Source organism: Colletotrichum paranaense (genome assembly GCF_030867605.1).
Source record: "Colletotrichum paranaense strain IMI 384185 chromosome Unknown Scaffold_5.1, whole genome shotgun sequence".
In the NCBI taxonomy this organism is placed as follows: Eukaryota; Fungi; Ascomycota; class Sordariomycetes; order Glomerellales; family Glomerellaceae; genus Colletotrichum; species Colletotrichum paranaense.
In genome coordinates, this window is record NW_026848963.1 from 2056234 (window position 1) to 2071014 (window position 14781).

At 51.4% G+C, this 14781-nt stretch overlaps 4 protein-coding genes across 4 annotated transcripts; 1 reads left to right on the plus strand and 3 right to left on the minus strand.

The window, feature by feature from the left end:
* Positions 1–1629: 1629 nt before the first annotated feature.
* On the minus strand, positions 1630–4928 carry CPAR01_07070 (subtilase; the record flags this gene model as incomplete). The annotated part of the gene is made up of 11 exons (XM_060491341.1): positions 1630–1956; positions 2019–2106; positions 2157–2259; positions 2312–2427; positions 2477–3816; positions 3878–3934; positions 4009–4066; positions 4121–4220; positions 4278–4341; positions 4406–4735; positions 4791–4928. The coding sequence occupies 11 exons, from the start codon at positions 4926–4928 to the stop codon at positions 1630–1632; spliced, it is 2721 nt and encodes a 906-aa protein (XP_060350215.1).
* Positions 4929–5879: 951 nt separating this feature from the next.
* Positions 5880–7525, minus strand: CPAR01_07071 (uncharacterized protein; the record flags this gene model as incomplete). Its single annotated transcript, XM_060491342.1, has 4 exons — positions 5880–5980; positions 6064–6220; positions 6274–6648; positions 6701–7525. The coding sequence occupies 4 exons, from the start codon at positions 7523–7525 to the stop codon at positions 5880–5882; spliced, it is 1458 nt and encodes a 485-aa protein (XP_060350216.1).
* Positions 7526–10247: 2722 nt separating this feature from the next.
* On the minus strand, positions 10248–10949 carry CPAR01_07072 (uncharacterized protein; the record flags this gene model as incomplete). The annotated part of the gene is made up of 1 exon (XM_060491343.1): positions 10248–10949. One exon carries the CDS (start codon positions 10947–10949, stop codon positions 10248–10250), a length of 702 nt encoding a protein of 233 aa, XP_060350217.1.
* A 1704-nt stretch (positions 10950–12653) lies between these two features.
* Positions 12654–13109, plus strand: CPAR01_07073 (uncharacterized protein; the record flags this gene model as incomplete). The annotated part of the gene is made up of 3 exons (XM_060491344.1): positions 12654–12706; positions 12765–12903; positions 12963–13109. 3 exons carry the CDS (start codon positions 12654–12656, stop codon positions 13107–13109), a joined length of 339 nt encoding a protein of 112 aa, XP_060350218.1.
* Between the last annotated feature and the right edge of the window lie 1672 nt (positions 13110–14781).

Genomic DNA, 14781 nt, shown 5'->3' on the forward strand with positions numbered 1-14781 from the left:
ATTTTAAGGGGAATAAGCCGATACTCGGCGGGCCCCTGGGCGACAGCAACGACCACAAAAACGAACATGAAGACGACCACAATGACGACTACAAAGACGAAAAGAAGATGACTATCAGGTTATTACCCCTAGTGCTGAGTTCTCAGCCGTCCCATGGGCGCTTTGCTGGGTACAGGACAGAGCGAGATTGCCTTTCCCACTCAAATCCAGAGTCTAGCATATCGTAGAGAGAACAAACAAACTTACAGCTTACAAGCATCCGGCTCGAGTCCTCATCCTCTTGATCATATTTACCGCTGCCCGTGTCATGGCCTTCATCATCTGAGGAGTGACGAGCAAATGGCCGGCAATCAACGGCCTTGATGTAGACGCTGTTGATTGCGGGCTTCCCGGCCTGCGCTTCGAAAGATCTTAAATAGTCATCGTCGACAACGAGGCAGTAACCGGAACGACTGTGGTCGCGTTTTTCAACAATCGGAATTTCTTGCTCCGGGTCGGCACTATGAGAAAGGCCTCTAGCCCAAGGTTAGAACCGCAGCATGACATTCCAGATCGACATGCCGTCGAGTTCTGGGTCTTCGATTATTGATAGGCGATGGTCGGGCCGAACATAGGTAGCGTTTACATCGTATGATATGTCTCCTAGCATGCATTCGCGCAAATATGTGACGTGGCGCTCCCATAAGGCCTGGTCGCGGTAGGTTGTCCAGTAAAATAGAAAACCCGAACATGAAGTTGGTCGGGCCGATGTCGGATGTGCCGGGTGACGCTGGGAAGATGTAGCACGCTGGTAGTTGAAAGTGGTGGGATCTCCATTTTGTGTATTGAAGACCTGCGAACCGAAGAGAGAGTCATTGTGTTGAGGAAGAGTTAAGAAATGGTAAATAGCTGCAAAAGGTCTACTGCCAAGTAGAAGCTCAGGATTCGACGACTACAGATAGTCATCAGGTCCTTTCCGAAAGCCTCGGCACTGACCTCGGTGGGATTCGCGGCATATCTACCTCAACGGCCTTTTCCATCGAAGAAATAACCTTGTTGAGCAGATACCTGGCAAGCTTTAATGGCCAATTTCAGTTGCAACGTACTGGCTGGGTATAGAGACCACGGTACTACTTTGGCCTCTCTACCTTGAGAGAGCCCTATGACACTTCCTGGACAGAAAAGTTCCTATGCAAGAAGAATAATGCGGCAATGTAGGGAATCTTTCCACATGGGAATGTCAACTGAAGATCTCATCACTTAGAGGCACGTGAACAAAGAAGGGGGGGGGGGTTATTTGATAACATAAAGGCCATTCGTAAGGGTTTGAAGTCTTTCACCTCTCATGGTTCAGCCAGCATTACACTTTCCAAGTGTCATGATCCTTCCCGTAGAGGTTCATGATCAACCTTTCACAGTGCTCGAATCGACCTCATGGTGGCATTCAAGGGACAAAAGAAGATCTATGCGCCATTGGAACGGTAAATGCAAGCGTACTAAGGAGTTTCGTTGAGGCCTTTTGGAAGGTAGTGTAGTCTACTCCACTGCTGGCCACATGCCAATTCTTTATGTAGGAGTGTCGTTGTACAGAAATTTCCGGTATATGAAGGACTTCCCAATTGTCCGCGTGCGATGGATCACCGAACGGCTTCAACAGCGCGAAGCGAAGCCTGAATGAGTTAGCTCGGGGTTAGACAGGTTCTGGAAATGGAATATCACGTACGTGTAGTTGCCAACAGCGATTTGGCTTCCGTTGCCGAGTTTCCCGAACCACCAGTGCTCATCCTGTTCGTAAGCACCATTTCGGTTGCGATCCATGATCGGATACGTAAATGTCTCATTCGGGTCGTAAATGCTGGTGTCGATGGCCTCTACCCTGCCGGACCCTACCCAGGAGGCGATAGTACCAATGTGGCCATTTTCTCCGGGCACTGGGGGATACTTCCACTCTCGTTCCGTCCATCCCGCCTCGAAAACCTAGTGCGCAGATTAGTCTGATGAACATAATACTTCTAGCACCTTGACTAATCGTGACGTACATCCCAACGAGTCTCCTTAATGCCGTAAATCGGTTTGCTAATAACTCTTGGGAAATCTTGAGCCGCCAGGCTAAGGTTGAATGTAAAGCTGGACGGGATCAACATCGCTGCCCATTTAGTTGTAGGTAACTGACTCACTATGGCTTGCTAGCGACTGGAGTGTTCGAAGTTGTTGATATCATGAAAGCGTAATTGGTTTCCTCCAACGGCGTCACCTCCTTGCGAAGGTCACCACCGAGACCTGATCAGCCAGTTAGCGGAATGAAGAGTCGAAAGTCCTCAAAAATACGAACCCAGATATGGGACAGAGAGAAACTCTCCATTGCTGCCAGAGATGAGAACACGGCCGCTGTACAGGGGGAGTCCAGACGCGTTCCAGCGAAGGGTGTCTGGGTTCTTGAAGTTCACTCTGGATGAAGTGTTAGCGCAAGCCGGTATAAAACGGTTCCAGAGCTTACGAGACTGTCTTGCTTTCTCCAGATCGCAACGTGAATTCCGCGGGGAAGCTGACTTCTGGCGCGCGCGTCTCGGGGATCATGTCAAAGAACTCCTTGACCCTCTTGGTTCCAGGAGCAGGGTTGGCGATAACCCGGTCAGCTGCGTACCACCCAAGGATGTCGGCCGAGACGATGTCCTCCGCAGAAAACTTGTAGGTCACTGCCTCTTCGTCATTGTTGGTGACGGAAATCTCATGGTACCGGTTGAAGTAGCGGGTGTCGTTCAGTGCAATCTTCTCATAGTCGATCACGGTCTTGTACTTGAGCACCTTGAAAGCATCGACCAAGCCGTTTCCGACTTGAGCGACACTAGCAGAGTGGCCGTAGTCGGTCTCGGTCAGACCATCAGCCCAAGGAACACTGATGCCGCTGGAAATGATACGCTTGCCTAGGTCTTTTGCCCAGGCATTTCCACTAGGGTGCGTGTTACGCCCGCCGTAGACGGAGACGTACAGCGCGGCCACCCCGGCAATGTACGGTGCAGCCATGGAAGTGCCGCTCTGAATGGTGTATGAGTCGTCGATCCATGTACTGTAGATCTTGCCTCCTGGTGCAGCAATGTCGGGCTTGATCTGAAGATCGTACAATGGCCCGATGTTGGTGAAATAATTCGGCTCACCGCCGAGGGAGTATGTCAGCGCGACCGGAAGTCCGTGGTTGACAGAGAAATCTGCTGTGACATTGCGGCCAGCCTTGATTGCTTCGACGATCTGCTTTCCTGCAAAACTGGTTATGAACCCAACGGTGCTGTTCGTGTTCCCAATCACGGGGTAGCTGAGCGGGCGGTCGTCATTGTAAACTAAAACAAGCGTACCACCGACAAGAGCTAGGTTCTCTTGCTGCGTGTGGATGTCGCAGGAAACGGCGGCACCACGTCTGACGAGCACAATTTTGCCTGTAAAGTCCAGAGAGCCAGGCTCAAGCGGCTCGCAGGCATCAGTCGTGGCGTTGGTATCGAGAGAGAATGGAACGATTGGGACATCCACGACTGTCGCGGGGAAGGGATCGTAGCTAATGGGAGGTATGAATCCATATCTCGCCGTCTCTTCGCTACCCCCATTGACTCCGGAGAAGGTAGCGTCGAACGGGAAAGCAGGGAACGTCTGAGAGTCAACTGAGGCTACAGCAAGCACATTTTTGCCAGTCGCGCCGGTGCTGCTCAGGAACGGTCCGACTGTGCCAACGTTGCCGGAGGCGACAACGGTGACGATGCCTTCGTCTACGAATCGAGATGCAATGACCGACCAGGCCTCTGTGGCCCACCCGATATTGGAGCCGACGCTGGCTGTTATGATATCCACCTGGTCCAAAGGTTAGCGACACTGTAACAGGTACTGTAGTTCTGACAGGGTCAGCGCTTACTCCATCGTCATAGGCGCGGAAAAACGCTTCAAGAATCGTCGCAGTGTCTGTGAAACCCTAGGCGTGATTTTCAAGCATTAGTCTTGTGGGCTGCATCTTCATCAAGTTGTCGCAGTGCTAATGCGACTCACGTATTGCGAAAAGATCTTGTACGCGTAAAGCGTTGCCTCGGGCGCAACTCCGGACCATCTTGTGGCAAGCTCGTCAGATAGTGACAGCAATCGAGATGGGTACCTGACTTACCCAGCACCTTTAGCTGCGACGATTCCTGCAACATGGGAGCCGTGGCCCTGTTGATCGAGGGGGTCCTCATCAGGTTGCTTTTCGCCCTCATACGGCCATACTTGATAGCGCCGCGGTTAGCGACAAGAAAACAAACGGAAATCCCTATGCCACTTACATCCATCACCGGCGAAATCATAGCCTCCTTCGACTTTGTATCCAGGTCCAAAGCCATTGCCGAGCTGAAAGGATGAGGAGTCATAAGCGTGGGATGCGGACAGGGTGCTCTCCTTCAGTAAGACTTACGTCGGGGTGTTTGTACCATATGCCAGTATCAACAACGCCAACCTTGGCCCCCTTTCCAAAGATACCCTGTGCGTGTAACTTGGAGACACCAGTTGCATTGTGCGTCGTGTACGCTACATCCTCGCCCTGGATCAAACGCTTGCTTTCCACAGGGTCGAGCTTGACTGCCACGTTTGGCCAAACATTCACGACGTCAGGAAGGCTCAACAAAGAGTCGAGAGTGTGGCTCTTCGTCTCGACACTTGCACCAGTAAAGACCTTGTTGTCAAAGGTCTTGACGACTTTGACACCATCGGTCGACGCGAGACCGTCTCGGCGTTGAGTTGAGCCCTGGTAACGCTGGTCAACAGCAAGCTCATTGGAGAAATACAGAACGCATGCTCACTGGCGCGAATTCCACGATGAAACTCTTCGAAATGGGCCGATTGTTGTCTCCAAAATCGACAGTCTCGCGACTTTTCAACGCGGAGTCACTCCCTGCTTCGACAAGCGGGAGTGCAAGGGCGAACGCAAACAACCGCATTGTGGTCCAGACGCCGGGCGAGCAGGCGTTCAGGAAAGGACAACAGCTCGGTGCTCTCATCTGCGTCACGCCCTTCAAGCCCGTGCTTTCCTCACCTTGATATAAGTGCAGACATCTCTGGTTTCTCTACTCCTCGTAAATACGCGGAGTGGTAGTCATTTCAGTCCATTGTTGATCTGAAGCTCGGAGGAAGATAATGCTCGTTTTCGGACGCATTTTGCGCAATAATCATGAAAGTCCCCTGTTCAGACTACATTTACGAGGTTACAGTGCATCACAAGGCACTGCGTGCCTGGATTGAGGTCGCAATGCCGTTGCCAAGATGTGATAATGAACGACCAAAGACCTGATCACGCGAGATGAGATGAACCACCCCTAGGTATTTATCATAACCCATGCCGACGCGACTCGGTCGCGTGCTTGACAGATCACGGGACGGCCTATGGTAAGAGAGTTTGACATTAACTGTTAATTGATCGCGTGCTGCACCCCAGCTCAGTGCTAATCCACCTTCCTCGTTCAGCTTCTTGGCACCCGCGGGAACGGATAACTCTGGCCTTATCACCGAGGGTTCAGTGCCTCTGAGGAACCTCATTTCAATTGGACTGTGTGTGCGAAACCCGAGCATTGCCTTATTGTGCTTACTACTCCATTCGTGAGTTGATTTTTGAGCAATTGCTTTCATGGCGATTGGTTGGCTAGATAAGGTAAGTTGGTCTACGAAGGGTTTCATTGTGGCGAATCTTATTCAAGATGAGCGATTGTGTTTTATCTTTCCCGGTGGGATGGGCGATAGCGCCCACTGTGCGAGTATTCTCAGACTCATTTCTTCCCTACTTGTGCTCTCAAATGGATTCACGGCGTTATGTTGAGACTTTGCCTGTGAATGCGACAGCCCATTGAGCCGCGGTCGGACACTGTACTCCGTACCCTACCTCGCCTCTGCAATGGTTATCTGGCTGGAGGGTTCAAGCCGCAACGCTTGAGGATATCGCAGCCGTTGACGGTTCTGAGGCCTGGGGGCGTAGCTCGATTGGCGCGTCGGAGTTTGCCTGGGGTCCCGGGTTTGGGTGCCGAGCCCGCGGAGCACAAAGCGACCCCATCAAGTTGGTGAATACCGGGCGTCTGAACTCACTTTGTATACTTTCAAGTGATCGCCCGCGAGTTTCGGGCATGAACACAGTCAAAACAATCGCCGTGATGACAGTTAGGCCCCCGAAGAGGAAGTAGGCGCCATACGCTGAAGCAGATAACAGGATCGGAGTGATGAGAGCCACTAGCCAATTTGTGAACTAAGTACGCCATGTCAGTAACGTCGAAACTGAAGAAGAAGAGCAGCACTCACAAATGAAGACGCCATGCCAATCGAGTTTCCTGCGGCTCTGGTGTTGCCAGGTAGAATCTCGCTGGCGTAGATCTTTCCGACGACATTCCAGGTGGCGCAGTAGGCCATGCCGAATGCGAAGACTGAGATTACGACAACCCAACGAGCAGCTCCTGTAGGTCCCACCGCCCCAGCTGCGTAAAGGCTTCCCATAAGCATCATAAGTCCAGAAAGGATTATGCCACCGCTGATTGCCGATGTTCGTCTTCCCCATTTATCGGCTAGGATAGAAGCCGGGATAGACACGACCAGCATCGTGATGGAGGAAACCCCGGATGCGATCAGCGAGGAGTTGGACTGTGAGATGCCAGCCTGGTCGAACAATGCGGGCGCGTACTATCTTGGTCAGTCTCTTTGTCAAGGATATAGAACAACTAGGGTATCATACATAGGTGATTGCATCGATCCCTGATAATTGGATCATCGATAGGATAAAGAGCGCCAACAAAGTCCTCGACCGGTACGGCCCACGGAAAGGCAAAAGAAAGTTCTGCCTCGTGGAAAGACTAGGCTGTTCTTGCGGTGTGTTGAGAAAGTCTCGCCGAGCCTCGTCCATGTCGAAGTCAAGCAACTCAAGAGCCGTCACCGCCTCTTGCGTCGTGCCCCAAAGCAGTAGCCATCGTGGTGACTCAGGTAGAACTCGGCAGACAAGAGCAAGCATGATGGATACTGAGATCTGAACCACGTACGGGAGACGCCACGCGGTGCTGTCTTCAATCGAGCTGGTTGTGTAGCAAGAGAAGTATCCGATACAGATCCCTAGAGTTGACATAAATTGCGGCAAAGCGGCCAGTCGACCTCTCCGGCGGGAGGGAGCTATCTCTGCGAGATAGACGGCGATGTTGCCGAGGAAAATGCCCTGGCCAACGCCGCTGACTGCTCGACCTAGGATGAACTGGCCCAAGCTAAAAGATGTCGTTTGCAGGAGTCCGCCAAGGGCGAAGAGCGCGGCGCCGGGTGATATGATACGCAGTCGTCCGTACTTATCTGCCAACTGACCGGCGAGCAGTGAGGGGATGATGCCCGTCAATAAGATCATTGAAACTGTGATCCCTCGAACGGTCGCGGAAAGATGTCCGAATGTTATCGTGAACTGTTCCATGTGTACTACTGAGCCGATGGTACCTGTGTCATAGCCATTAAGGAAACCTCCAAACGATAGGGCGATGGTCGCCGTCACGTAGTTCGGCATCAGTTTCGCAAAATGCGGCATGTTGACACGTTAAAAAAATGACTACTTTTCAAAGGACTCAAGGTAATTGTGTCGAAGTAGCAATACAACTCGCTGATGCAGTGTGTAGTTGGAAAGTCAAAGCCGGTGGTGGTTACAACCCCGCAGTAGTTACGCGCATGTCATCTCACCCGTCGATCACTTCTGCGCCCGTCAAGGAACTTCATCACGTGCGTGAGATGATAACAGCCACGCTCATAGATGATGAAGAGCTTCGAGTACTTGATTCAGTTCTTTCAGGTGTAATTACATTCAATCAGACGTATTTGCGGACCAAAAAGTATGATTTAACAGCGCTGCCTATTTTATTACAACTTAAACCTCAATTCAATTTGTCAAAAATGATGGAACAGAAATCCGAATCATGGAGCACTCTGGGTTTTTTTTGGATTAACCAGGCAGAGTGCAATCGGTGATATCCATTATTTTGAAACATCTGCATTAAGATCAAGACTGCGTCCACTGCCACTGATCACAAGACATTGGTACTCCAATCGGCCTGTATGCATAACGATGTCGAGATATTTCGTGAACTTCTTCTTCTTTGTCATACAATATCACGTGGAGGATCACGTGACTCAACCTGCGTCAATCGAGATAAACACGCATCATTGGCTGTGTATCACAGCCATTTACATACGTGTGATGTTGGCCTCAGATAGTTCTACTCTCGACATGACTACTGATACGTAGCCGAAATCGTGACAATTCTTGACCCCTTGTGCTCATTGCGAATCCTCATATTTCGCCGTCAAAAGTCGGCACGCATACGGCATGATTTACTGTTCTGCATTTCGAACTTCACTTGGAATGACATTTGCTCTTCGAGCGCGGATACTTTCTCTCTATGTTCTATCACTTTTATCATGAATTCTTCGCATTGGAATATGTGAAAGCGGACGACGGCATTCCGCATCGTTCGGTCGGGATTGCCTCAGAAAAAGAAAAGCGGGGACCCAAAGCACAGAAATTTCGGCGAAAAGCCGAACAAGTAACCGGTAGCTTGGTCTGGGCTTCGGAAAGTCCGGCCGAGATGTTTTGACAGATTCGGGCCCGGCAGCGGGCCGGACCAAGAGGCAGAAAAAAGGTCCCTTTCATGAAGTTCCTTGAGTCGTGGCAGTTCCTCCTCCGCCGATCACTTGCATCCGGCGGGCGCCGTACACGTGTGAAGAGAACAATGTTTTGACTTTTGACAGCGCGTGCGACATCTCCCGCGGTAAGACGTTCTTCATTAAACTGTATTATTTTCCGTGAGCTTATTCAGCGTTTGCATTGGACTCTCGGTGGCCAATGCTACCCCCGTCGGTGCCCGCGGGCGGGGAATAACTGACTCGACTTCACAACAGATCAGCGCTGTGTGGTCAGCTTGACTAATTCAACTTCATTGTATGAAAGTAGATGGTTAGAAGACTGGAAAGAAGCTGAGGATGCTCTTTGCACAGGTGTGAGGCTGTCGTGATTTATAACATGTTCGGCGAACAACAGTGAGGTTGCAGCGACCATTTTTTATCGAGGCATTTCCATCGGAGACGCGTCCCAGTTGGTGTCGGATGTGGTGCTTGAAAGGGGAAGGTCGATGACACCAACCCCAGCAGATCCACTAGACGCAGGACCCTGGACTCTGTAGCCCTGGAGGCATCCCATCCCCCCTTTGGATGTCCTGGATGGAAGCGTGCCCAATGAAACCAGACCAACATTGAGGGACAGAAGGTGGCACGTACCTTGCATGTGCCGCGCGTGCCAGCCCTCCCACAGGCGCGAGAATAATTCCGGCCAACATCACGGCAAGGGAACGTCTAATCACTGGACCACCTCATTTTGACCCGAACGTGGGGTTCTCCAGCTTCCTATACGGATCCCGAATGCTCGTCGTGACAAACAGGAACTTCTGCCCAAATTTAGTGGAGATGACTTCACTTTTAGCGACCCAAACTTCTGGACACCGACCCCAGCATTGTCAGCTTTCATTCACCGCTCAGGAAGAGTCAGACAACCTGTCAAAGTTACAAAGCTTGTACGCAAGGAACATTAATCGTCGGAGCTCGGAACACGGTCGAAATATTTCAAGTCATCTTCATGTGATTGTCTGTCATGATCCAGTGACGCTGCTCGGAATAGCTCCAGTTTCAAGGCGAAGTCCAAGTCTCGACCGTTTGAGGCTTCACCTGAGAACCCACGACGAAGGGTACCTACCCGTACGGATATCCTCAGCGTATGCGAATACGGTTACAGTCTCAGCCTTGGTAAGTAAGGGGAATGGATTCGATAACAGACCCGCAAGCAATGTCACATCGTCGAGTAAAAGTTGTGAAGTAACACTCCCTTATACAACCAACATTATTCACGAGTCTCACTTTTAACGGTATCCAGTAATTCTTAAGTAACTTTAACGCTTGAATATGAGATCTATTCATAATTCTATCCCCAGCTCTATACACAAAACAAGACAAAGAACAAGCATAACTCGCAAAGAAGATGTGCGGGATGTGGTATCAAGGACAAGGGTGTATTGGCATTATATCGTGCGTATCCTTGGTGGTTCTAAGAGAAGACCTCCAAAACTCCTATCCGTTCCAGACGTCCCTGAGATTTGATGGGCTCTCTCGCAAAGTTGGCAGATGGTTTCTCGGCAGGTCCTAGGGGTATCGATGGCCGCACGAGCGTTGGTGGCAGCGGGCTCAGCCGTGGCAATGTTACGAGCCACTTATTTGTGCTCACCCTGGCCGATGCAGTAAGGGACGGGGTAGGTGGTGCTGTTGCAAAGGCGGATGACACCCTTGACCCAGGCAAGGTTGCCGTAGGACTGGTCAGCGTAGGTGTCGGAGGTGAAGGCATCGACGGAGGGGCTGTCGGTGCATCCAGAGAAGATGTTGCCAGTGACGCGGCGGACGTTGGGCTGGGAGACGACGAGGCCGTACTGGCCGTCGGGGACGGTGAAACGGAGGTTCTGGGACTGAGTGGTGGTCCAGGTCTTTGCGTAGCTGACAGACAGAGAGACACCGAGGGCGATCTTGGCGATGGTGGTGGAAAGACCAGCGGTGACGGTGACGGAGTTGGCCAGGGAGTAGCCGCTGTCGACGGAGACGGCGACGTCGTTGCCAGCAGCAGTGACGACGGGGGAGACAGCAATGTCCCAGTTGAGGAACTCCTCGTCGGTGAGGACCTGGACCTCGGTGGACTCCTTGCAGCCGCGGCGAGAAAGAACGTCGTCGAGGGCGGGGGCGGGAGCGACGGGAAGGGCGGCACGGCGCTCAAGAGCGTCGTACTCGGAAGCCTTCATGACAGTGTGGGTGCCGTCCTCACCAACAACGATGACATCGTCGAAGTTGAGGGGAGCGGGGCCAGGAGCCGGGGCGGCGACAGCAGCGCCAATGAGGCCGGCAGCGGTAAGAACGGAGAAACGCATCTTGATGGTTGTTGGTAGTTGGTTGAAAAGAGTGGAAAGTGGGTGGTTGTTCTTTGCAAAAGAGCGACTTTGGAAAGTAAAGACTGAAGAGTTGCTGAGTGACTCGTTGAGAAAAGAATGTGGGGAAGGAAGTGTATTGGAGAATAGACTGATGATGCAAGTAGAAGATATTCCGAATCTCTGGGTGGGAAGAAGGTGTTCTTATACAATGTTGGTGTCAAGATGTTTAAGCTTGTGGATGATACAAAGTTCCCCAGTTACAAACTTAGACTTTGGACTTTCGCTCTCGGATGTTCGCAAAACGGCTTCTGCGTCTGTCAAGCCGCCCGCCCATGTTCATGACTCTCCATGGCATCCACGGGGAAGCGCACATGCGCGCGCTCGCCAGGCCGAAGGGGTTGGAATGGATATCGTTGCCAAGAATCCCTACGGGGCTGCCGGCATGACCACCATGACACCAGAGCGTGGTGATCGGGCCAGCCGGTCAGGGCTCGATAGGTTCGACATAATCAAAATCCCATTTGAGAGGACTTGTTATCATCAACCTGAACAATATGAATGAAGCAGGCCCAGCGACAGTACGACCATGCGCTGACTCGGATCGTGGCAGGGCGGCGATCGGTGAGGTCCCGTTGTGGGGGAGAGCGTGCGGATGGGATGCTGGACAAAGAGGCTAAGAGAGTTGGATATCAGATGGCCTGGGCTAATGTTGGAAAATGGGACGAACACCAACAAGGCAAAGGTAGGGCGTAGCAGTTTCACATTGAGATGGTAGACGCCGGATCCGGGTAGCGGATGGTGTTGTGCGCGTGGAGTAATGTGCGGCTCTGGGGTGGTATCGCGTAGTCATCTGATCCATTGGACTCGCGGGAGCGGCTACGAGTCAGTCAACAACCGCAAGTGGTCCCGACTCACCGTTTCATGCAACGCCATCCATGAACCCCCTACATAGCCTAATGCAGAAGGCGGCTGGAGATTATTTGCTCATGCGCGTCTTCTCCCCTGTAGAAACCCCATAAAGTCCCCCCTAATGCCAAGATACCCGTGTTAGACGCAGATGGGCACACTTGAACTCAATCAGCCCAGCTAGCAAGGACTCAAAGACGTTCAAGCTCCAAAGGGCTGAGGTTAACCCTGGGAGTTTCCTCTTTAGAACACACATTAAGTTTGATGACGGATGGTCTACAGAAAGAGCCCTGCTGGATTGCTGCACCGCCTTGAGGGGCGCCCAGAGGTCACATTCATCCACACGGTGAGTCCGCTCCTCAATGATGATCAAACTCCTATTGCGGGCCACGAGTCCGACGGAACTTGGAGACGAGCGCGCGCCGACAAAGGCGCGCGGATGTGGGACTTCGGCCTGCCTGGCAGTGGGATCATGGATGATGGTCCTTGTCTCTTTGCCGAATGTGTTGGTCAGAGCATGACCTTGGTTATCCGAATGCGATAGATTGTCTATTGGGAAACATGGCAAGGCCGTGACTCGTTGTAAATTACCTTCGATGTTGCGACCGTGGATATAAACCTCCATAGGTTCCTCCTCGATATCATGAAGTTTATCTCCATCCTCATCAAACTCCACACATTCTTTTCTTCGGTCCAGATCCAGTAATCTACCAACTCCGTTCATTCTTTTCACAAACACCTCCGTTACAGTCACTACCTTACCAACTACCCAACAAACAACCCACCCAAACCGCCAAAATGCAGTTCTCCATCGCCAAGGTTGCTTCTCTCTTCGTCCTCCTCTCGGTTGCGTAAGTCTCAGTCTAGCTACCTTCGATACTTTGGAGCTTCCTACTAACACCGAACTAGTTCTGCCGATCTTCACGACAACTGCGCCTGTGACAACGGTGACAGCTACAACTGGCGCATCACCACCAAGGCTTGCGAGCTTTACGCCTCCAAGAACTACCAGTGGGGCAAGGGTACCTACAACACCGAGACTGGACGTGTAAGTTTATCCCACTCAACACATTCAGAAAGACTGTGGTACTGACTTCAGTCAAATAGTGCGTCCAGAACTCCGCCAGCGACCAGCTCGCCGGTAAGGAGTGGGAGGCTGCTTGCCGCGAGATCGCCACCACCGGCTTCGACTGCGCCGACGGCAAGGGCCTGTACTGCAAGGCCAACCCCGACGACGTTCGCGGCCGCTGCTAAGCGTCTCTCGCTTAGAGATATCCTGGGGGGCCCAAAGATTCGGGAAAGCCATCCTCTCCTCCTTCAAACTAGCAAGGCCAGCCTGTTCATAAGGCTGGATGAAAACAGCCCAGTCATCATGCACTCCACACCCACCATCCTTAGCCGGCTCTCTGGATCGTGGTGCCTACGAGGAGAATGAAACACAAGAGGCTGCCTTGATCTGGGGAGGTGGCTTTACAACATCGGTAGTGGGAATTTTGGTCCGTTTAGTTTTTCACGAAATTCGAGGCGTTGCTGGTGTTTCGTATCAATACCTATAGATGTGTGGCATTGCGAGTCCTAAATACGATCGTCGCTCTCTGAGCTTCTTTCATAAATCGAACAAATAGATCTGCTATGTTTTGCAATTACCTCGAAGTCCACCTTCCACATATTTCAGTTATTCAATATACCATTTTTTTTGGTATCGATTGAAAATGCAAACACACCGCAAAACTTGAGCCTTTAGCCACGTAACAATGACGGACAGTAGATTTCGATCTGGGGACATATAGTTATAGCAAAAATCTTACAACATAATTGCCATCATTCGGCACATACTTAGGTTGCCTTGTGCACTTCCCAGCTAAGAATGATGCTCAGAGACCGCAGTACGCTTCGTCCAGAGTCATAGGCTCTCCCAGCTGCTTGAAGAAAGCCCTACCAGAGCCTAGCTCGCATTATTGGACTCGTGCATCTGAACTGATACCGTGACATCCCGCTCGCGGGGCTGCCGATGAACTGCGCCTCTATTTTCGACATACCGCTTGCAACCATCCACCTTAGCAGCTCGCTTCAGACCACGCTATCGTCAAGCGACAAAACGACCCGCACCAATAGCTAGGTATCGAGGCAAGGATTGCTCGCTTCTTCAGATACGATGAGATAACAGACTCTCATCTGTACACGGTCAAATCCGGATTGCGGTGCAATTGTGTACGTAGTAAATTGAAATTGTGGATGATGGCTTTCTTCGTTGCCTATTCGTGAGAAAATGGGAAGGTTGACACGCCGAAATCAATGCGATTCTAGAACAAATGTCGTGATGAGCAGCACGTCAACTGGCGTGGAAGTCCCCGCATGCTTTTGGCGAAACTCTAATTAAGGGGACAAATTCGGTAGCATCCGCGCCCGATTCGGGATGGGGGATGATGGAGACGACATGGGCCCTCGTGGGACTCTTCGTGGGACTGCGTGGCCGTGACTGGGGTCTACCTTGACATGACTCTCCAGCAACCAGAAAACCTGCAAGAGTCCTGGTTCTCTCCTGCACAGTCAACAAGTCTAACGTTCCAGATTTATTTCTGGCCTGCAACGTCACGCCCCTGAGCTTCCTCAATGAAGAATCCCCTTTCTTGGCATCCCAACACGTGCCCGCTCTTATTCGATCATATTTATCAAATCATTAATTGCCATCTGTTTATCCTCTTTGTGCTCGGATACCGCGGAATGATGTTTGCTGGATGATCGTTGTCTTGCATACTCTGGAGATGGGCGTTCTGCTATTTTTGACCATCAGGGTGGTGATGTCGATATGAGTACGAGGTTATGTGTCATGCTATAGCCATAGATATGTTTATTCGCATTGTACGATGTGCAAGCAAGCATTGGTCTATGCATTTTCTCCCTTTCTCCATCTCTTCATCCCTAT